This window comes from Suncus etruscus, chromosome 14, assembly GCF_024139225.1.
Source record: "Suncus etruscus isolate mSunEtr1 chromosome 14, mSunEtr1.pri.cur, whole genome shotgun sequence".
NCBI classification, from domain to species: Eukaryota; Metazoa; Chordata; class Mammalia; order Eulipotyphla; family Soricidae; genus Suncus; species Suncus etruscus.
In genome coordinates this window covers 74,801,854-74,825,333 of record NC_064861.1, presented here as the reverse complement: position 1 = coordinate 74,825,333, position 23,480 = coordinate 74,801,854, and the positions used below count along the sequence as shown (strand labels likewise).

Sequence of the window (23,480 nt, the reverse complement as noted above, 5' to 3'; positions counted from 1 at the left end):
GTATGAAGTCTTATATAAATGATAATGTGAGAATTTAGTGAAGGACCTCCCATTCTTTTATATGACATCTCTCTAGTATGTCTTTGCCTTTTTTATAGGAAAAACCTGACACCACTCAGGAGATACTCCTGGTGCTGCTCTAGGAAATGATTCCTAACAGACCGAGATCATATGATATGCCAGAGATTGAATCCAGGCCAGCTACTTGCGAGGCATATTCCCTACCCACTGTGTTATCACTGTGGCCCTGAATACTCAACTTTCTTATGCAAAGAAAACATTTGGAAGTCAACAAGGACTTCTCAGGTATCTATCCAGTTCTAAATTTCTTTAATTTACAAGGAAGGGACATACCCTGTGGTGCTCAAAAGTTACTCCTGGCTCTGAAGACACGAATCCCTCTTAGCAGGCTAGTGAGACCCTACAGAATACGAAGGGTTGAACACTAGCCAGTGGTGTGTAGGGCCAATAAAAACCATGTTGTATTATCACACAGATGTAGAAATATATACATATGTACATATATATTTATATAGATATATAAAGATCACTCAGATAACTCCAGATATATTTTTCATATTTATGAAAAAGAGTGACGGATTTTACACATGGCATAGGCAACTCTTGTGCCTCCACAGAATAAATTACCTCAGTGGGAAGAGAAAGCCATCCCACTCTCCTGACGTGTATGAGGCTTCTGTAAAGTATGAATCCTCATGTGTGTAATAAGGTTCGAGGACTGAGTGAAGGCCTTTCCACATTCTTGACATGAATAAGGCTTCTCTCCTGTATGAATTTTCTGATGCAAAAAAAGGGTTGAGGATTGAGTGAAGGCCTTCCCACACTCCTGACATGAATAAGGTTTCTCTCCTGTATGGATTTTCTTGTGCCTATGAAGGTCAGATGAGTGAGCAAAAGCCTTCCCACACTCCAGACAAGCATAAGGCTTCTCTCCTGTATGGATTTTCTTGTGTACCAGAAGGTTTGAGGATTGAGCAAAGGCCTTCCCACACTCCTGACATGAATAAGGCTTCTCTCCTGTATGAGTTTTCTTGTGCACCAAAAGGCCTGAGGATTGAGCAAAGGTCTTCCCACACTCCTGACATGAATAAGGCTTCTCTCCTGTATGAATTATCTTGTGTCTATAAAGGTTGGATGATCGAGCAAAGGCCTTCCCACATGCTTGACATGTATAAAGCTTCTCTCTAGTATGAATGTTCAAGTGAATAGTAAGGCCTGCATATTGAGCAAAGGTCTTCCCACACACCTGGCATGAATAAGGTTTCTCTCCAGAATGAATATTCATGTGTTCTTTAAGGTGTAAGGATCGAGTGAAGGCCTTCCCACACTCCTGACATGAATAAGGCTTCTGTCCTGTATGGATTTTCTTGTGCAAGAGAAGGTTTGAGGATTGAGCAAAGGCCTTTCCACACTCCTGACATGAATAAGGCTTCTCTCCTGTATGGATTTTCTTGTGAACCAGAAGGTTTGAGGATAGAGCAAAGGCCTTCCCACACTCCTGACATGAATAAGGCTTCTCTCCTGTATGAGTTATCTTGTGTCTATAAAGGTTGGATGATCGAGTAAAGGCCCTCCCACATGCTTGACATATATAAGGCTTCTCTCCAGTATGAATGTTCAAGTGATGAGTAAGGCCTGAGTACTGAGCAAAGGTTTTCCCACACTCCTGACATGAATAAGGTTTCTTTCCAGTGTGAATATTCATGTGTTCATTAAGGTGGAAGGATCGGGTGAAGGGCTTCCCACACTCCTTACATGTATAACACTTCTCTCTGATATGAATATTTAAGTGGCTAGAAAGTCATAATATTCCTTATATGAATGAGGCTTGTCTCCAGTGTGAATTTTTTTGTGCACAGTAAGGTTTGAGGATTGAGAGAGGGCCTTCCCAGACTCCTGACATGTATGATGTTTCTTTCGTGTTCTGACTCCCTTAGGATCAGTCAAGTTTGCCAGCTGGCTCAGAGCTTGTACACCTTGCTGACACTCAGAGGGATCCTGTGTACTGGAAGTGTCCAAGGGCACATCCTGATGCTGTGCACATAAGAAGGTTCCCCCACATAGCTTACAGTTGGGAGACTCTACTCCATGCGGAGTGGGTTTGTGAGCATGTTGTTGTGAGGGGCTTGAAGCAAATACTGCTGTATGTTTGGCACAGGTTGGACCCACCTTGGGAGACCATATAAAGGAATTAGGAGGAGCTGACTTAGGGGGTGTGGGACCAGAGGATGGTGGCTCTGGAGCAAGGACGCTTTCTTCGGTCTGTCCTCCTCCAGAACAGATGTCCTCGGAGTCCTCACTTTCATCATGTTGCAGGCAGGACTGTTCCCACCAGGCTGTGCCCCACAGCACAGGATCACTGCTGTCCTGTAGGGGGTGGCTGCTTCCCTGTGGAACAGCAGAGGGTTAATCCAATTATTTCTGTCTCCCTTGATAGTCTCCTTGTTTGAAACCAGTCCCCCAAATGTGAATTTAACCACAAAAATCTAATTCTTCACATGTGGATAACTGTGGAGACAGGCAAATATCTAGTAAAGAAGTTTGCTTACTTAGGAAATAGTCTGAGCAGAGAGGTCAGAAACCATGATTTCAGGACCCTAAATGCCATTTACTGGGTCCCAAGAAGGCCCTCTTGGTGGGGACTATGTTCACTCTGGGATCAGCCCTTTCATTTCAACATTTTAGGTTGGCTAAGTGCATGGCAAGTACACTGACTGTACTAGCTCCCTGACACTGTCTTTTTTAGTTTTCTTCTTTATTTTTGGTTTGGGGGCCACACATGGTGATGCTAAGGGTGACCATAGAGGATACTGTGTACCAAACCCTGCGGGGCAGTGTGCAAGGCAAATGACCTATCTGCTATGTTATTAATTTGGCTCATTTTTAATTTTTACTAGTAGGACAAGCAAATTTTAAAGATGTGTATGTAGAGACTGAGTTATGAGAATGTCTCTATTTTCTCAATTCAGTGAATAGGCATGAAAGTGTAAGTATATCCTTCACAAAACCTAAAGCAGCTATTTAAAAGAAACATAAAATACATCCTTGTTTTGGACATGGTGGGTCTTAAGAGAGCATGACTAAAGGTGGGATCCCCTACACAACGAAAAATAAATGTTGATATCAAACATTAAAAACTCAGTAGGGCTGGAGCAATAGGACAGCATGGAGAGATTACTCTGCACTTGTCCAGCCCAGTTTTTTTTAAATCCTTTTCTGGGTCACACCTGGCAATGCTCAGGAGTTACTCATGGTTCTGCTCTCAGAAGTCATTCCTGGCAGGCTCAGGGGACCATATGAGATGCTGGGACTCGAACTGAAGTCCATTCTGGGTTGGTCATGTGCAAGGCAAATGCTCTACCACTCTATCTCTCCAGCCCCTCCAGCCCAGTTTTAAATGATTACATCCCAGAAGGTCCCTGCACCAGAGGAGCACCTGAACATCATCAGATGTGTCACTGATATATACATAATAAATGTCCAACTACTGACATATTCCTCTCAAACACCAATGAATTTCATTTTCTTTGTTAATTTTTTTAGTATTATGGGAGTCCTACCAGGCAGGACTCATGTTTACACAGGCTGTGTGCTCCCTGGTCAAAATTGTTGGGGCTCAGGAACCCCCACGCAGACTGGTGAGGATAAAACCCAGGTTTGTATCCCCATGCACAACCCCATTGGAATATGAATCCAGCTGACAAATTAATGAGCTTTAAGCTCTTGACCTAACATTTTATTAAATCAAAATCACAGAATTTCTTCCCTCCCTAATCATTTTACCCCACAAGCCACAGAATTTCTCTGGTCTGAAAAACACTATTATCTTTAGGTTAAAAAACTTTCTCCCCACATTAGGCTCTGGATCTTTCCAGCAGTACAGAGATGTGGTAATGGGGTTGGAACCCAGGGTCTCACTTTATCAATCCTATGTGCTTGCAACAATGAGCCATCCCACACCACAACAAAAAATACTAATACCAAACTTGCAAATCTTACCATCTTATCACTCTTCTTTGGAGATCCTGTCCCAAAAGTAAATTGCTGAAAGGCCAAGTGCTGAACTGGGGGTCTGCATTCTAAAATCAAACCAAATATGCAATGTAAGAATCAGTTGAGCAGCCAGAGCAATAGCAAAAATGGGAGGGGGTTTGTCTTGTATGTGGCTAACCGAAGTTCAATCCTGGCTTCCCATAAGATGCCCGTAGCTGGCAGGAGTAATTTCTGAGCAGAGTCAAGAGTAATTACTGAGTTTGACTAGGTTGTGTACAAAAGCAAGCAAGCAAACAAACAATTAGTTGAATCATGGGACAGAATAATAGCATAGCAGGTTGGGTGTAACACAGCAGGTTACTTGCACTTGGCCAACCCTGGTTTGATCATTGGCATCCCATATGGTCCCCTAATTCTGCCAGGAGTCATTTCTTCTTTTTTTTTGTTTTTGGTGTTTGGTTTTTGGGCAATACTAGGTGGCGAAACAGGGGTTACTCCTGGCTCTATGCTCAGAAATTACTCCTGGCAAGCTCAGGGGACCATATGGGATACCAGGGATCAAACCTAGGATGACTAAGGGCAAGGCAAAAACCCTTCTAGCTGTGCTGTGTACTCTCATTCTGGCCCATGACAAAAGTAATTTCTGAACAGAGCCAGATTAAGCCCTGAGTGCTTCTGAGTGTGGCCCAAAAACCAAAAAAATAAAATAATTAGTTGAATGAAAATTAGTTGAAAAGGCAAAAAAGCGATTATGTTATTTTCAGGTAATAAATCAGTTGACAAAAAAGAAAAAAATAGTCTAGGAGGATGGCAATGAGGAGCTTGAAAAAATTCACATTAGCATTGTGCTGGATTCGCTCATCTATTCTTAAACATTCAGACAAAAAAATATATTCTGAGTGGGCCAGAGAAAAAGCATAGGAAGAAAGGTGTTGGCCTTCCAAGTGGATGATCTGAAATTAGTCCTTGGCATCACATATGGCAAAAGCTGCCATTTTCCAGAAACTCTGACAAGAAAGAATTTTTCTGGAAACTGGGTTTAATAGGGGAATAGAGAATAAGGGGCTTTACAGCCAACCCCTAGGCAAAGAGAGGGAAAGGGAAAGGGAATTCAGGTTGTGACCAAGGTAAGAATTCAATCAGAGAAAGGACTACAGAGGAGAGGGAAAAGGCAGGAGGAGCTAGAGGATAGCAAAAACACCTAGTCCAGCCAAAAATTTTTCCAGAGAAGCTGTCTGGGACATGCAGTCAGCTCAGTGTCCGGAGAAATGGCTAGAGAAACCACCAGGAGAAACACCCAGGTGAAACAACAGCTCTTGTACTCTACCTGGGGCTTTTTATAACCCTGGGCAGCTGTCTCTAAATGACAGTTTCTAGAGGGTCCTTTTTTTTTTTATCAGTTCTCTCTCCTTATAGAGATAGCCCTTTTATGGCAGTGTAACCCATGATCATACATATACTCTCCAAAACTATCAGGATTAATTTCTGAGTGTAGAGGGAAGAGTAAGCCCTAAAACTCACTGGGTTACTCCCAAAAGAAAAAAAAATTGTAGTACTCTCAAGAATCAGGCTATATCCATAGTATAGAGAGAAGGGCATTTACTTTGCAATAAGTGGACCTACCTAGGTTAGATAATCAGAATCATTTATGGTTCCCTGAGCACAACAGAACTGGTTGCAGAAGGATGGGGCCAGGAGTGACACCAAGCATCATCACCAAGGAGATCACAAATAATGAGAGAAAATAATCCTTCTGGTGACTCTCAAAAACCCCAGTAATAATCTAATAGCAAAGGCAAGTGTAGAGACTGATAGGGCAGAGTGACATCTGCTCCTGAGAAGAAAACTCCAACATAGGGCGGTACAAACAGGCACATATGACAGATGTGGATGAAAGCTCAGATTTTCAGGATCCATTCTAAATGCCCACCAATGGGAACCAAAAAGAGCAAAGTCAAGAGAGCAAAGCTCCAAACCATTCTGGGATCAGCATCAAGGGCAGTGAACAGAAGAGGGAAAGGTGTCACACACATACCTTATCCAGAGTTTGACACACACTGCTCAGTTCCCATGTTTCACATGTGCCCATGATGCTCTGCATATACCCAGGGTTTGAGTCTTTGGGGCTCTTCCCACACTCACCTGCAAACTCACCTCTCTGCAGCTTCCCCATGGATCCTCCTTCCAACCAGGAGATCAGCGCGGGCTTCACCCCACAATGTCCTGCCCCAAAATGATGATTCATGGTTAGAGACAGGAAAGGGTCAGCACCCATTGTGTGAGTTGGGGTCCAAATGAAAGTCAAAACCATTGAACAAATGAAGAACAGAATTTCTGTTCTTCATATGCACTCTGGTTGTCACAGGGAGGAGACCAGTTTTAAATGAAAGAATCCAATTGAGGGAACCAGATAATACAGTCAGTAGAGCAATCGTACAACACTGGGCTCTTTCATGGCTGGTATGCATTGATCTTGGCAACCTCTGTAGTTTCTAAAGATGCTACAGAGGTGAGCACTGAGTGCAGAGCTAGGAGTAACCAAAACAATGCCAAGGATGACAAAGACCAAAAAGGTATTAAATTTCAGAGGCTGGCCTGGAGCAATAGTACAGCAGGTTGGGTGTTTGCCTTGTATGCAGCTTACATAGGTTTGATCCCTTTATCCCACCATAAGGTTCCAGATACCTTCCAGGAGTAATATTTGAGCATAGAGCCAGGACTAACCCCTGAGCCCCACTGAATGTGGTCCAAAACCCCCAACCCCCAAAATTAGGGGCTAAATCAGAGCTGCTAATTACATATCCCCTATACAGTGGATATGGAATTTGATTTATCTTGTATGCGATAGATTGGATTCCAAATGTGGTCTACCAGATGGTTCCATGAGAATACCTGGAGAAATTTCTGAGCATAGAGCCAAGAGTAAACTTTGAGCATTGATGGGAGTAGCACAAAAACAAATAAACAAAAAATAACCCAAGTTCTGAGCACACACATGTGTGGCTAAGGGCTTCCCCAATTTTATAAAAATTAAATAACTTGTATTTAAGAGAATTCTGGGATGCATTCACAGTGCGGGGCTGACTCCTGCGCTGTGCTCAGGGACAACCCCTGGAGACTTACAGGTAAAATGTGGAGCCTGAATCAAACCTGATTTGCAAAAGCAAACACCTGGCACATTGTATTATCTCTCAGGAATGTGAAATAACATTTAAAATAAGTTGGACTTATCTAAGAAATAAAATCAGGGACTGGGATGTTATAACAATGAGGAGGGGCTTGATCTTGAGAATCTACAATGTCATGTTCCCTGTTGAACCCAGATCCTCAGCTGGTTTTGGCCCATCCATGGGTGTGTCCTGTACAGGTGGCCCAAGTATGGCTCTCACCTATGGCCCGCAGGTGCTGGTAGGTCTCTAGCATCACATCTCTATAGAGCTTCTTCTGAAAGGCGTCCAGGCATGGCCACTCCTCTGGAGAGAAGCTCACAGCCACATCGGGGAAGGTCACCATGCCCTGAACCAGCACACAAAGGAATGGGTCAAGGCTCAGGATGACTTCCGGTACTATAGGGGTAAGGATGGGACCTCCAAGGGCACAGTCCTTTCTGCTATCCCCTCAGGAGATACCAGCCTCAAAGTCAATCTCTCCATGGACACCCCTGTGGGACAGGCTCGAGAAATCTTACTAGACCAGCAAACATAACAAACACTGCTCTAGAAGGTTCTTGTAGATAGTGGCATGCACACAATCATACCTGGACCAATGTGTAGTTCCACTCTAGCACTGCCCTGAGTAACTCTGAGCATGGAGCCAGAAAAACATAAAAAGCACTCTGGGTATGGCCCAAAAAGCTATAGACACATGAGCCCAATCCCACCCCCAAAGCTACCTATCCTTGATACCATGGAAAGAACGAAGGAAAATTTTCAGTCCACTGAGTGTCTCACAGCTGTGCATGCCTGAATCAGCACTCATAGTTTGGTTCACCCACAAACAAATTTGTTCTTGTACAAGTAAAAATGACCTGATTCCCAACCTCTTAGCCTTCCCAAAAGAAACTTTGCTCTCCTTTTCCTCTTAGAGCCACAATGCCATGTGACTACAGACAAGCTGGCTTTGAAAGTGCACCTGGTATACTGAGAAATATGGCTAGGGAGGAAGGAGATTCTGCAGAGTGAAGGGCAATATAGCTGAACTGCATTTCTTGGGTGTGAGCAACAATGTGGGAGGGAGTGCACACAACTGGGACAACACCAAGTCAATCCCAGGAAGATACCAGGGTCTCCTGATGTTGTCAGTGAATCTAGAGCACAGAACCAAGGTGAAGCCCTGAGCACAGAAATTATGACCAAAATTCAATACAAAACAAGACAATCAGGGGTTGGAGCGATAGCACAGTGGCTAGGATATTTGCCTTGCATGTGTCTAATCCAGGTTCTATACCTGACATTCCATATGATCCCAAGAGCCAGCCAGCCAAATATGATTCCTGAGTGGAGTTAGTAGTAACCCAAGAGCACCTCAGGTGTGGCCCAAAAATCACAAAAGAAAAAAAAATAGCAGAAATGACACAGCACAAAGAAATAAAACTAAACAAAAATGCATAGGAAATTCACATGCAGGAAAGGAACCAGCAGCATTCTTTCCAGTAAGGCACACATTTTTTTCACATAGAATGCAGAGCTACAGACAGCAGGGGAGGCGGGGTGTGTTCCAGACTCATATGGAAGCTCCTGAGTGAATACAGGAAGAAAACAAAGGCATTGGCCTGGCATTGGAAGCAGCAGAAAAATGAAAAAAATTACACTGTGCTGGATTGACAGGACAGAAGAGAGGGAGCTTCCCTTGGACACAGTTGCCACAGACTGAATCTGTAAACCCCATATGATCACCCAATCATAGCAGGAGGGACACCTGATTATGGAGCGTGAGTATCCCCCTTTTGGGTGTGGTACCAAAAACTAGAATTATATTAAAGAGCTTTTCCAGTTGAGGCAGGAATGATGCTTCATGGCAGAAATCCTGAGATCAAGGTCTCATTCCTTACCAACATTGGGGTCCATATTATTAGACACTCAACCCTAGACCCCAGCATCTCCTAGCAGTGGTCCTCAAACTACGGCCTACGGACCACATATTGTATTGTTCCTGTTTTGTTTCTTCACTTCAAAATAAGATATATGTAGTGTACATAGTAATTTGTTCATAGATTTTGTTTTTACTATAGTCCAGCCCTCAAATGGTCTGAGGGACAGTGAACTGGCTCCCTGTTTAAAAAATTTGAGGACCATTGCTAGAGTCTGAGAATTGCATGGGTGATCCAAGAGCTTTGAGACAGTAGTAGAGTCTGAGCACAACTGGGAATATCCCCTAAAGGAAACACAAACAACGATGAACAGCAAAAGTGGCAGAGTTGAGTCTGTGCCAGAAATGACACCATGGAGCAAGATTCCTTCCTGCACTTGCCCTGAAGAACTGCATGCTCCTGTCCCTGCATCCTGTTCTTCTCTGAGCCCACACTTACCCCTACCTGGGAACAGGAAGTCAGACAGTGCAGCCCCATCATCTCGTGCCTGGATTATTCCTGAAGAGCAGCAGCAATCTCCTTTGCAGGAAGCCCTGGAGGAAAGTAAGAGCCTTGAACACCAGAGATGAGAACAACCCTCTTCCCTGATCAGAAGTGCCTGCACTGGGCATGGAAACTTCCTGGTGGGCCTCCATCCTCCCCTGGCTAGAACTAGCTCACACCCACATAGGGAGACATAGCCAGAGCCTCCCTCCTCTTCTGGAGAAGCAGAAACAGGTTGGAATACAGTGAAAGGGACAGGAATGCTGGCCTTGTTCTACAGGGAGGAAACGGCAACCCTGAGCCATGTATCCTCCCTGGGCCCCACAAAGGCCTTGGGAGCCCTAGACAGTGGCTGATTCTGGGCAGAAATCCTGTACACCTCTGCCCCCTGCAGGCCAACAGCAGCAATGCCCCTTGCATTCAGCCTGAATGTGGTTCCTTGACTCAGGAACTCAGGGGACACTCAGCTGTCCTTCTGCCTGGCCAGTAGGGACACGGGCCTGGGCACATACTCCTGGTGAACAGGGTCACCTTAGGGTTCAGGTGAACACGGCAGAAGCCCAGATCAGTCCAGATGTCTAGTGGCTCCTCCGGAGCCTGCTTTACTCTGACCCTGAGACTATCTAACTTCAGGCTGGTAACTGAGAAAAAAGCTAAAACTTTAGCGATAAGAACACTGAACTTGCCGTCAGGAGAGATGAAGTCATGAAATGTTCCTATACATGGATGTACATGGAATCTATTATGCTGAGTGAAATAAGTCAGGGGGAGAGAGATAGACATAGAATAGTCTCACTCATCAATGGGTTTTAAGAAAAATAAAAGACATTTTTGCAATAATCCTCAGAGACAAAGAAAGGAGGGCTGGAAGATCCAGCTCACGACATGAAGTTCACCACAAAGAGTGGTGAGTTCAGTTTGAGAAATAACTACACTGACAACTATCATAACCATGTGAATGAATGAGGGAACTGGAAAGCCTGTCTAGAGTAGAGGCGGGGGGTGGGGTAGGGAGGAGGAAGATTTGGGACATTGGTGGTGGGAATGTTGCACCGGTGAAGGGGGTGTTTTTTTTTTTTTTTAAACACCTTGATTACATACATGATTGTGTTTGGGTTTCACTCATGTAAAGAACATCACCCATAAGGGGGGGTGTTTTTTACATGACTGAAACCCAATTACAATCATATTTGTAATCAAGGTGTTTAAATAATATATATAAAGAACACTGAACTTCCTTAATTTTTTTTACTGCCCATCCCTTAGGAAATACAGACTTTCAGTTATTTTAAATTCAAGCAGGCTATAAAAAGTATTAAGAATTTGGGGATATTTATATTTCTTTTGGAGAAAAATTTTCTGACTTAAAGGTATCTAAAAATAGGGGCTGGCATGGTGGCGCTAGAGGTAAGGTGTCTGCCTTGCAAGCACAAGACTGTGGTTCGATCCCCTGGCATCCCATATGGTCCGCCAAGCCAGGAGTGACTTCTGAGCGCATAGCCAGGATGGTTACGGCCCAAAAACCAAAAAAAAAAAAAAAAAAAAAATAGAAAAACTGTGTGGAAAATGTGGTTAGCCTTTTTAGATAATATTGTTAATTTTGTAATGCTTAATATTGTTGAGATACCATATTTTCCGGCGTATAAGACGACCCCCTAATTTTGCAGTTAAAAACATAGGTTTAGGCCTGTATTTACTGTATCAGACAGAAGGTTCCTGTGCTGCAACTGTATGTACCACAGTGAGCCAATCACAACAAGCAAAGGTTCAGAGGTTATACTGTAATAGACTTCCTCTCTGACTCTGGCCAATCTGAGCAGGCTTTTGACCATGTAGATTCGGGTCCAGAACACTGTATAATTTGCATGCATAAAAAGCCTGCTTGGATTGGCTGAATTAGAGAGGCGGTCCGAGCAGCCTTGCAGTGATTGGAAAATTCGTTTTGTGGCAATATTCAGACAATTTTCGTTTAGCAGCATATTGAAACATTTTTCGGGATATACTCAGCGTATAAGACGACCTCCGATTTTCGGTTGACTTTTTTTTGTTTCAAAAGTCGTCTTATACGCCATAAAATACGGTAACTAAATTTCATAACAATGTTGTCACCAGGAATTAAATTTAATGTTGGTCATAAAATCTAAAATATGAAAATGGGAATGGTTAGGTACTTACTTCATTGTAAATAAAAATTTGGGGAAAATGATTTAAATGTCTTTAATAAATATATAAAGGACAATTTGGTCCTGTCAGATGTAAGAAAATCTGGCAACTTGTTTTCAAAACTAGAAGAAAGGAGATAAAATTTGAGTATCTGGATAACATACACACTTTTAAAAGCTGAAGTAAATCACTTTTATTCTATCTTTCTGAGGCTTTACAACTTACTATCATGCTTAGATTTGAAAAGCATTTGTTGTCCTTGACACGTTAATTTGGGAACTACTGCACATTACCTATCTCTCATTTGCTGAAATTGAGTAATTAATCCTGTAAAGTCTAGATAACTTGATCATTGGCATTTAAAATTTATATATATATATATATATATATATATATATATATATACATACATACATACACACACACACACACACACACGACCCTGTAATAAAATTTGGCACTTGGATTTTTTTTTTTTTGGATCACACCCGGCAGTGCTCAGGAGTCACTCCTGGCTCCATGCTCAGAAATCGCTCCTGGCAGGCTTGGGGGACAATGTGGGATGCCGGGATTTGAACCACCGAAAGGCAAACGCCTTACCTCCATGCTATTTCTCTGGCCCCGGCACTTGGATTTTTATTGATAAAAGGGATATCTACAGAGTTGTTTGTAGTAAACTATTTTAGACTTTTTGCTAGCAAACACTAAATTTTAATTGCATTACTTGTTTTATTTGCAGATGAAAGCCTCTTATTTATATTGTCAGGGCAAGAAGCAACCTCCTTGCTTCACTATCAGTATAATATGTTAAACTATTTGCATTCACAAGCAACAAGAAACTATATGATATGTGTTGGGACTGGAGAGATAGCACAGCAGTAGGGCATTTGCCGTGCATGCAGCCAACCCATGACAGACCAGGATTCTATTCTCAGCATCCCATATGGTCCCCCGTGCCTGCGATTTCTGAGTGCAGAGTCAGGAATAATCCCTGAATGCTGCCAGGTATGACCCAAAAAAACAAAAAACAAAAGCAAAAAAGAAAAAGATATACATGCATAAAATATATATTTTTAAAATTTTCAAAATGATATGCTAAGACAATTAGAGAAAATTATTTTAAAGATGTTCTAAGTTATTAAAGAAAGTATAATAACCAATAGTGTGTATGATAAGGACATTAAGAATTTATATTTTATAATGGTCTAAAAATTTTGTTTTTAATCTGACATAAAATTTTAATATGGAGTACTTATAAGCACAGTAAGAGACCATAGCTTCAGAATTTATTTTCTCAGCACTGATTCGGGTGGTCAACTCAGACCCTTACCCAAACAGGCAGCTTGGTTTGGATCTCTGTATCCATAGAGTTCCCAGAGCCCACCAAGACTGATTCCTGAGCACAGAGTCAGAAACAGTACCAATGGGTGAAGCACAAAATCAAGCAAACAAAAAGTACCACTCCTCACAAAAAAATACATGGAGTGGAGCAATAGAAGAGGGGTAGGGAGTTTGCCTTGCACAAACTGATCCTTGGCACCCAATATAGTCAGTGTGAGTAGCAGTGAGTAGCACTGCACAGTTTGGACCAAAATCTAAAAACCAAAAATCAAAACAAAACAAAACAAAAAAGGTGTCCAGACTCTGCCTTCCCGCCCCATTCTCCACCAGATCTTCCAGGAAACTAGGCTCCTGTGGAGTTCTGGGACCGAGATTTGAGCTCAAGCCCCATGTGGCTGCAGGCCTCCGCCACCTATCCAGCTTGTAACATTTCTGTTCCTCTTTTGGAAGTAAACAAGCATGGAAGGAAACCACAAGGCATCAAAACCCAGAGATGGGATTGAAAACAAGATCTTTACCAGGGGCAACAGCAGGCCTAGAGAAGGCTGGACTCTCCCCCGTTAGGCTCCAAGAACAGAGGCCAGGAGAGGAAAATCAAAGACTACCCCCAATACTGACCCTGGCTACCACCCTAGCAAAAGTCCTCAGGGGTCAGGTCAGGTTGGGAGAAACTCAGAGCCCTGAGATGCATCTGACACGCTCTAGAGTAGACTCTGCACTCTCTCGGGGATCACCGGCGCCCTCCCAGCTAGCTATCCAGGCCTGACTTTCAGTCCCAGCAAGGAGCAAGGCCTTGATCTTCCAGAGAGGAAAGGAGAAAGTGAAAGGAGCAGATTCCCCATCTCGGGGCTGCAGCCTCTTCCCCCAATTCGCACGAATCACCCAGGAACCCCACCAGCATCAGCTCGGTCGGGGAAGGTTCGTTTCTAAAACTTCCAGCAGGAGTTTTGTTCAAGCCCCAGTTCTCCCTCCACCCCCTGCGCCCCCTTAGCAACCCGCATCTTGGCAACTGGCTCCATTCGGGGCGTAACCACGGTCACCCACTTGCAAGACAAAGCACCCTCGGGCTGCCCCATCGACTCGCCCCTTTCTAAGTCACTTCGTCCTATAAAGACGATCTGGCTTCATTCAACAGAAATAAACGCAACAAGATCGGTTCGGTTCGTCCCTTCGGCCACCCCCCCAATGGCCCCTGGGCATCCCCAACGCTCACCTGGCCCAGACCCAGGAGCTCCCGGGAGCTCAAAGCGGCCCCTCAATAGCCGGAGAGAACAACGCCCCTCAGATGCCCGGGTGCTCACTCTCAGGTTCAGCAGCTCTGGCGACAGACCTGCGCGATTCCCCAAAACTTAGACCAGGCGGATTCTGTGACGTCACAGCGATTGTCAGGAGAAGTCTTAAAGGACCAGGCTCCAGCTACTCGCTAGGCACTTCCTGGAAAGTGAATTAGTTGCTTCTTTGTGACTTGTATCAGGATGCTCCAAACCGCTGCTGGTTTCCAGTGAATGGGGGGCGGGAGCAGGTGATCCGTTGGCCTGAGCTGTAGGGGAAAAAATTTTTTTTCTGGTTTTTTTTTTTTTTTTTTGGGTCACACCCGACAGTGCTCAGGGGTTATTCCTGACTCTATGCTCAGAAATTGCCCCTGGCAGGCACTGGGAACCATATGGGATGCCGGGATTTGAACCACCAACCTTCTGCATGAAAGGCAAATGCCTTATCTCCATGCAGATCTCTCCGGCCCCTTTAGAAAAAATTTTAATAAAAATTGCATGCTCCTAAAATAAAAATGCATGCTCCTGAGGGCCCAAGCAATAATAAAGAGACAAGTGCAAAATAAATAAATCAACTAATTCGTTTATTTTTGGTTTGGGGGTCATGCCCAGCAGTGCTCAAGGTACACTCTGTGCTCAAAAACAACTCCTGGCAGGCTTGGGGTCCATGTCTGATGTCAGGGATCAAACCAGGGACGACCACATGGCAAGGCAAACTCCCAACCCACTGTGCTATAGCTCCATGGCCCATCACTTAGTTTTTTGTTTGGTTGTTTGTTTGTTTTGCTTTTGAGCCACATATGACTGTGCTTAGGGTTTATGCCTTGCTCTGTGCTCAAAAATTATTCTTGGCAGACTAGTGGGATCATATATCAAGATGCCACGGATCAAACTCAGATCAGTCCCATGCAAGGCAAACACCCTCCCTGCTATGATATTACTCAGCCTCTAAACAGATTCTTACATTGCATATTTGGTTTGATTTTGTAATGCAGATCACCAATTCAGGATTTGGCCTTTCAACAATTTATTTTGAAACGGGACATGGGATCTCCATGGTAAGATTTGCAAGTTCCAAACCAATATAATTGTGATGAAAGGATAGCTCAGTGCCAAAAGCACGTAAGATTTATAAATTGTGTCCTATGTTCCAGGCTTGTCCCCCCATATATGATCTCTGCACTGTTGAGAGAATCCAGACCCAGTAAGTTTCTAACCTAAATATATTAATAGTGTTTTTCACACTATTGAAATTCTGTGATTTGGTGGAAAGAAAGGATAGAGAGGGGAGAAATACTGTCACTGTGATTTGATAAAAAAATTAAGTATTTAAACTCTTCTGTTGACTGGTCTACTCCAGTGGGAAAGTCTCTTCCCCACTGTGCATGGAGATGAAAACTTGCTTTTCATTTTTGCTACTATATGTGGGTCCCTGATCTCCATCAAATATGGAAGCACATAGGCAGAGTAAACGTGAGCACTGCCTGGTAGGGTCCCCCATAGTGTGTGTGTGTGTGTGTGTGTATGTATATATATATATGGAGGAACATTGCTTTTTGGGACAAACATGCCTATGGTGGAACTTTTGCCCTATTTGGGGCCACACTTGGCAGTATTCAGTGGTTCTTCTGGCATCAACCCTGGATAATTACCACAGATTCAAACTGTGCTGCCTAACTAAAATGAAAGTACCAGCCATGCTGTCCTATCGCTCTGGCTCTACTGATATATTTTCTTTTTTTTTTTTTTTTTTGGTTTTTGGGCCACACCCGGCATTGCTCAGGGGTTACTCCTGGCTATCTGCTCAGAAATAGCTCCTGGCAGGCACAGGGACCATATGGGACACCGGGATTCGAACCAACCACCTTTGGTCCTGGATCGGCTGCTTGCAAGGCAAACACCGCTGTGCTATCTCTCCGGGCCCTCTACTGATATATTTTCAAAGGAAAATATGGCTATTTCCTTTCCCTTGAATGGAGAATATCCTCTGGCCTTCGCTGTGGCCTGCACTCACAGGTCCCACATTGAGTTTTAACCAAGCCTAAAAGAGGATGTGTTTTATAATTCCTTCAAATTGTTGCTTCATTTTCTGCAGACAGATAGATTCACACTTGCATGCTATCCAATGAATAGAAGAAATAGAGACATTCTCACAACTCAGGATTTTCCACATCCATAAAATTTGCTCATCCTACTAGTAAAAATTAAGAATTGGGCTGAGCATAGTGGGTAGGTCATTTACTATTCATGTGCCATCCAGGGTTCAATCCCTGGGATGGTCATTGCAGCACTGCCAGGAATAACCTCCAAGCTCAGACCAAGAAGTAACTGCTGAGTAACTCCTGAGCACCACCCATGTAGCCAAAAAACAAAAGAAGAAAATAAGGCCATGGAGCTAGTACAATAGGCTGTGCACTTGCCTTGCACTCAGCTGACTCAGGGTAGATCCCCAGTATCCCAATGGTACCCTGAGTGACACCAGTACTGATCTATGAGTACAGAGCATTTCTGGGTGTGACTCAAGAACTTATAAAAGGAAAGAAAACATGACATACGTTCATGGCTTGGAGCCATGAACTCACAGCCTCATGGACTCAACCCTGACAGTCCTCAAAGTCAAGTATTTATTGTTAGAGCCAGTAAACATGAGGAAGAAAATAAAAAATAGAATAAACATTTATTGATTTGTTTGCTATGCTGCAAAAGTGTTGGGAATGACTTCTGTGGAAGGAGTAGATGCGAGAGTAAACACAGACCCATACGAAGAGGATCTTTTTGTAGGAACCCAGTAATTGGTTATTTAGGGTACAGGAATGTCAGAAGGCCATTGTTTATTTCTGAATGTTTTCTCTGCATAAGAAAATGCATACTGGAGAAAAACTTTTTTTTTTTTTTTTTTTTTTTTTTTTTTTTTTTTTGGTTTTTGAGTCACACCCTGTGACGCTCAGGGGTTACTCCTGGCTATGCGCTCAGAAGTTGCTCCTGGCTTCTTGGGGGACCATATGGGACACCGGGGGATCGAACCGCGGTCCGTCCTAGGCTGCGCAGGCAAGGCAGGCACCTTACCTCCAGCGCCACCGCCCGGCCCCGAGAAAAACTTTTACATAAAAGGAACATGGGAAGTTCTTCACTCAATCTTTATATATGATTACTCATAGATTTCATACTGGAGGAAAGTTTAATATATGTAATGAATAAAATCCTTCAATCAATGCTCACATATTATGCACATGAGATTTTATACTTGACAAAAAGACATATATTGTGTGAATGCCTTTAAATACTTGTCATATTATTCTCAACATTGGAGAATTTATACTGGTGTTAAACCTTATAAATGTGCGGATTTAGGAAAGACATTCATTCAAGTTCCCAACCTTATCCTTGGAAAGTTCATACTGGAGGAAAAAAACACCTTATTCGTGTAAAGATTGAGGAAAGGCCTTCTACTTTTCAAATCACATATGGATGAAAGTTTATACTGAAAATAAGTCTTATATATGTGAAGGATATGAGAAGGCCCACATTTAATTCCTCACACCTTACTTTTCATTGAAGAAATCTTCCAAACAGTAGAGATGACAAGGACCCTTAACCAAATCTTCAAGCAGTTTATATAGAAATCATGCATCAACAGAACAATTATTTCAGTGTACAAATGTCTTAATTCACCACTGATTTTTCTGGCTAAACTTTGGTTGTCTAAGGATACTCTGATTCAAACCTTTGGTTGTTAAGGGAGCCTTTGGTTTTCAAGGGAGTCTTTCTTATCAAATAAAACATTCCAAGCTCACCCAACCCCTAGTCCCTTATTCCTGCAGGGCACCAACTTTGGTTTTTATTTCTAGGTTAACTCTCTGTGTCTTAGCTCAGAGTGAAAAGAGTTAGCTCCCTGTGCTTTACCTAAAAGTGGATAAGTATACTTTACTAGTGTTTGGGCTTGTCTTAGTCTAGGGGCCCTTATCATGGACTCAGGGGAACCTTGGTTCTCAGTTCTCACAGTTATCAAGGAATAGTGGCATCTACAGAAAATAGTTCTGGCATGGTGTCTTGATTATGCTGAATGTGGAGTCAGTTGAAATGAATTTGAACCATGTTGGCCAGTTTGTTGTAAGGAGGAAAGAAATGTCTGACATCAAATGTTTTATAAATGGTGGGAACTTGTGCCAGCCCCTAAATCTCATATTTAGCTACTCATTGCCCTTCAATGTAATGATGAAGGAAATTGTTTTGTTTTTTGGTTTTTGGGTCACACCTGGCAGCGCTCAGGGATTACTCCTGGTTCTATGCTCAGAAATCACCCCTGGCAGACACAGGGGACCATATGGGATGCCAGAATTCAAACCATCGTCCTTTTGCATGAAAGGCAAATGCCTTACCTCCATGCTATCTCTCTGGCCCTGATGAAGGAAATTTTAAGTAAGTGCATTAAATTTTTTTTATTTAGTTAAGTGATTTGCAAAGATAGTTGAAATATAACATATCATGTTATGACACAGTCCTACATTGGTGCCAGCTCTCATGATCAGTGCTCCCACACTCCCTCATGCCAACCCCACCTCACCCCTACCTGCTACCACAACAGGTACATGGCAAAGTTTAGTGGTTACAGCTTAGATGTCATTTTCTCAGTATTTGATCTCGGCTATCTCCCACATCACCAGTATAAGAGAAGCCCGACTCCATGTTCCACATTTACTTTCCTTGTTAAACTTCTTCCATCCTGTCTAGATTTCTTTGCTTTACTGTCATACTCCTTAAGCTCTGCTTTCTAGGCATGTAGACCATGCCCAAGCACATGCTAAAATATAATTTAGAAGGTCTCACCTTTCACCACCAGCCCCTAAGCCCCATTTTGAGCTTCATGTCTATGTACTATTATGCGCATGTCGCTGTATTATTTCTTGAGACCCCAGAAATATGTCATTTTTATTTTGAAAATTTCTACACTTCATATCATCTGGTCAGCCCTGAAATGGAGACCCACGACTTTTTGAATCACCTAATCCAAGTTATGAAGAAGCAAAAACTCATCATCCAGGCCTACATAGGCACAGTAAAAGTTGGGGGGAAATTTACAAAACTTTTAGTCTAGATATGAGCAAGATGACTTTTCCCTTGAAAAACATTTAGTCATAATTCTAAATGTAGGACTTGGACAGTCTATGTTTACCTAACATTAAAGAGTCTTTCTTCTAGGTTCCAAGAAAAGTTCTTGTGGTGGCTGTTATAAGGCATAGTATAGGAGTCCTTGGGCTCTCACAAGTCTAAAATCATTGCCAGGTGTCATGAAGTATGACCCAGTTTGCAAGTCATTGCCAGAGTGGTGCAAAGCTTTTCCCTGTTTCCCTCATTGCCAGGTTTGCTCAAAACCTGTTTCTAGTTCTGTAGATGAGACAAAGTTTGTGTGTCCTTGTTTGAACTAGGAACAACTGAAGCTTAGGTAAACCAATATGACAAATGTTCAGGGTTTAAGGCCCAAGTGTAACATAAAATTTGGACTTTTTATCCCTAATAGATGGAAACTCATCTCTTCAAAAGATTTCTTCATTTTACTGGGTCTATGAAAAAGGAAGAAAGGATATTGCACAAGGTAATATAGGGGCTCTAGGGGATTATAGGTATCGATCCCTCAGAGAAGTCATAATCTATAATTACTTGCTACATAGATATAATAATAGCAATGTTCCCAGAAAATACATATAAAGAAATGAATATAACCTAGATTATTTGCTGAACATGTCTAAGGGAACAACATTGTTCTCCAATTAAGAATACACATAAAAATACACATATTGGAGCTGGAGAGATAGCATAGCAGTAGGGAGTTTGCTTTGTAAGCAGCTGACCCAGGACAGATTGTGGTTCAAATTCTGGCATCCCATATGGTTCCCCGAGCCTGCCAGGAGTGATTTCTGAGCATGGAGCCAGGAGTAATCCCTGAGCGCTGCCAGGTGTGATTCAAAAACCAAAAACCAAAAAAAAAAAAAAAAAGATATAATGTGCTTTGTGCGAAATTGATATAAGCCAATCACGTATGTGATGAAAGTTATAGGCCAATCATGTATGCTTTAAAGGTTGAACTGTTGCATTAACCAATGGAATTCTTATGCTGCTAATGCTTGTGATGTCTATATAAGCTGGCTAAGATTTTGCTTCAGTCTTATGCCACTGGTTGGATGAGACTTGGGCCCAACTCGTCGAATAAACTCCCTTTTGCATCTTGCATTATCAAAAGTGGTCTTTGACTCTCAGCACCGAATAGGGTGTCAACTTGAACCCTAAAACCCTGAGTCTGCTTTGCCCAGTAACTGGACTTAGAGCCCTGTGGTAGGGCCTTCTAAGTCAAGTGAGCAGCAGTCATAGAATAGTGTATAACAAAGAAAAAAACTTATAAATGTACAGAATGTAGGAAGAGCTTCACTCAAGCTACATACTTTCTGAGCCACTGGTATATTCGTACTGGAGAGAAGCTGTAAGCATGTGAGCAATGTAGGAAAGCTTTCACTCGGTCTTTTTTTTTTTTTTTTTTTTTTTGGTTTTTGGGTCACACCTGGCTGCGCTCAGGGGTTACTCCTGGCTGGCAGGCTCGGGGAACCATGAAATGCCAGGATTCGAACCACCATCCTTCTGCATGCAACGCAAAGACCCTACACCTCCATGCTATCTCTCTGGGCCTCCTTCACTTGATCGTTATGCCTTACTAGTGACGGGATATTTATACTGGAGGGAAACCTGAAGCACCTAAGGCAGATGGGAAGGCCTTCACTTCCTCCTCAGACCTGTTTATATATGAAGGTTATATCTGGAGGACTGAGCCAGGGTAAACAATTGAGGGCATTTCACCTGGGTTCCATCCCTGACATCCTATAGTGTTCCAAAAGCCCTCTTGAAATGATTCCTGACTGCAGAACCAGTAGTAACTTTTGAACAACACAGAGTTTGGCCCAAAGTAAAGAATAAAAGAAACTTTAAAGTGGTGATAATCCTAAAACAAACAAACAAACAAAAACAAAACAAAAAAGGGGCCAGAAAGATAGATAGCACAGTGGTAGGGCATTTGCCTTGCATGCGGCCAACCCAGGAGATGGTCGTTCAAAACAGGCATCCCATGTGGTTTCAGCACCTGCCAGGAGCAACTTCTGAGTTCAGAGTCAAGAGTAACGCCACAGGCTGTGACTTAAAAACCAAAATAAACAAACAAAGTGATGAGAATCCTGACCTATGTAGAGAATGTGGGAAGGCCTTTGTTTACTTCTGAATTTTTTCACTGCATATGAAAATGCATACTTGAGCAATTACATATATAAAAGGAGAATTTAATAGGCTTTCCCTGATCTACAATATGTTTTATACTCAGGAGTATTCATGATGCAGAGAATCCTTGTATGTGTAAAGAACATGGAAATGTGTTAATTCAATCCTCAAATTTTACCATGCATAAGGAAATTCATAATGGTGGGGTCAAAGCTGGATTCCTGGGAGTAAGGCAATTTGTAAGGAAGCACTGATCCTCTGTGGAGTCTCAACTTGCAGTTTTGCACAAGAAATCAGACAGAGTCAAGGGACCAAAATGTATCGTTTCTACCAGGGGGTGTTGATCAGCTTCTGGAATCTTTTTTTTTTTTTTTTTTTTTGGTTTTTGGGCCACACCCAGTAACGCTCAGGGGTTACTCCTGGCTATGTGCTCAGAAGTTGCTCCTGGCTTGGGGGACCATATGGGACACCGGGGGATCGAACCGCGGTCCGTCCAAGGTTAGCGCAGGCAAGGCAGGCACCTTACCTTTAGCGCCACCACCCGGCCCCAGCTTCTGGAATCTTACTGAACCAGCCAAGCTTCTCCTATCTGATGCTTTTCCCTTGTACTTTTGTTGTTGTTGTTGTTTTTGGGGGGGAGCTCAGGGATTACTCCTGGCTCTATACTCAGAAATAGCTCCTGGCAGGTTCACAGGACCATATGGAATGCTGGAATTTGAACCACAGTCCTTCTGCATGCAAGGCAAACACTCTACCTCCATGCTATCTCTCCGGCCCCCTCCCTTGCATATGGCTATTAGCCATATTTTAACATAAATCACCTGTGAGTCAGAATTGATGTAATTAAGGGTGCATATGTAATTAATTCAAAAGAAAGAAAAAAATGTGAGGCTGGAGAGATGGCATGGAGGTAGGGTGTTTGCCTTTCAGGCAGAAGGACGGTGATTCAAATCCTGGCATCCCATATGGTCCCCCGAGCCTGCTAAGAGCAATTTCTGAGCATAGAGCCAGGAGTAACCCCTGAGCACTGCTGGGTGAGAACCACCCCCCCAAAGAAAGGAAAGAAAAAAAGTAAGGTGATTTTACAGTGTGTATGGCAAAATTTCCTCCTCTTCTATTTTTTATTTTTTTGGGCTTTGGGGGGGGCACACATGGTGATGCTCAGGGTTGCTCCTAGCTATGCACTCAGAAATCGCTCCTGACTTGGGGGACCATATGGGACTCTAGGGGATCTAACCGTGGTCCATCGTAGGCTAGGACGCCTTACCCCTTGCACCACCGCTGTGGCCCCTTCCTCTTCTATTTGTTAAAGATGCTTGGGTGGGGGAAATTTCAGATAGTGAATGACTGACAAAGTAATCTGTCAGGTTGCAAGCAGTCTCTCTCTCTCTCTCTCTCTCTCTCTCTCTCTCTCTCTGTTTTCCCTTTTCCCAGTGATGCTCAGGGGTTACTCTTAGTTATGAGCTCAGAAATCGCTCCTGGCTTGGGGGACCATATAGGATGCCGGGGAATAAAACCGCGGTCCATCCTAGATTAGTACGTGCAAAGCAAACACTCTACCACCTGTGCCACTGCTTGGGCCTCAAGCAGTGACTCTCTTATAGCACAAATCTAAGAAGATACAGGAGGAGAATACTTCAAGGCCTTAAAGGAAGGTGTGGAGGAATAGAGAAAAGTTTTTGCTTACAACACGGACAGACATACACATTCACAGTTGCAGGTGGTTGAGGGGTCTGGGGCCTCTCATAAAACACCTGCAGAAAGGTGGTGGGCATCAGACTCTGGGAGACTGCTCAGTCTTCAGCTTTCTCCTCTTCACAGGCTGAGGGGGCCTCAGCTGGGTGAGGCAGAAGGCTGAATTG

The 23,480-nt window shown here is 43.1% G+C and overlaps 2 protein-coding genes across 2 annotated transcripts in view; both read right to left on the bottom strand.

Annotated features, from left to right (window-relative positions):
* ZNF91 (zinc finger protein 91) overlaps positions 1 to 1,816 on the bottom strand; it is a 693,978-nt gene extending 692,162 nt beyond the window's left edge. The window contains 1 exon segment of the mRNA XM_049786227.1: positions 741 to 1,816. Coding sequence (XP_049642184.1) covers positions 741 to 1,726 — 986 coding nt within the window. The 5' untranslated portion in view covers positions 1,727 to 1,816.
* A 561-nt stretch (positions 1,817 to 2,377) lies between these two features.
* Positions 2,378 to 23,480, bottom strand: part of LOC126028467 (zinc finger protein 345-like) — a 47,382-nt gene continuing 26,279 nt past the window's right edge. Inside the window, 6 exon segments of the mRNA XM_049787443.1 lie at positions 2,378 to 2,409; positions 6,157 to 6,237; positions 7,404 to 7,530; positions 14,065 to 14,195; positions 14,304 to 14,420; positions 14,511 to 14,630. Of these exon segments, the coding sequence (XP_049643400.1) occupies positions 2,378 to 2,409; positions 6,157 to 6,237; positions 7,404 to 7,530; positions 14,065 to 14,195; positions 14,304 to 14,420; positions 14,511 to 14,630 (608 nt within the window).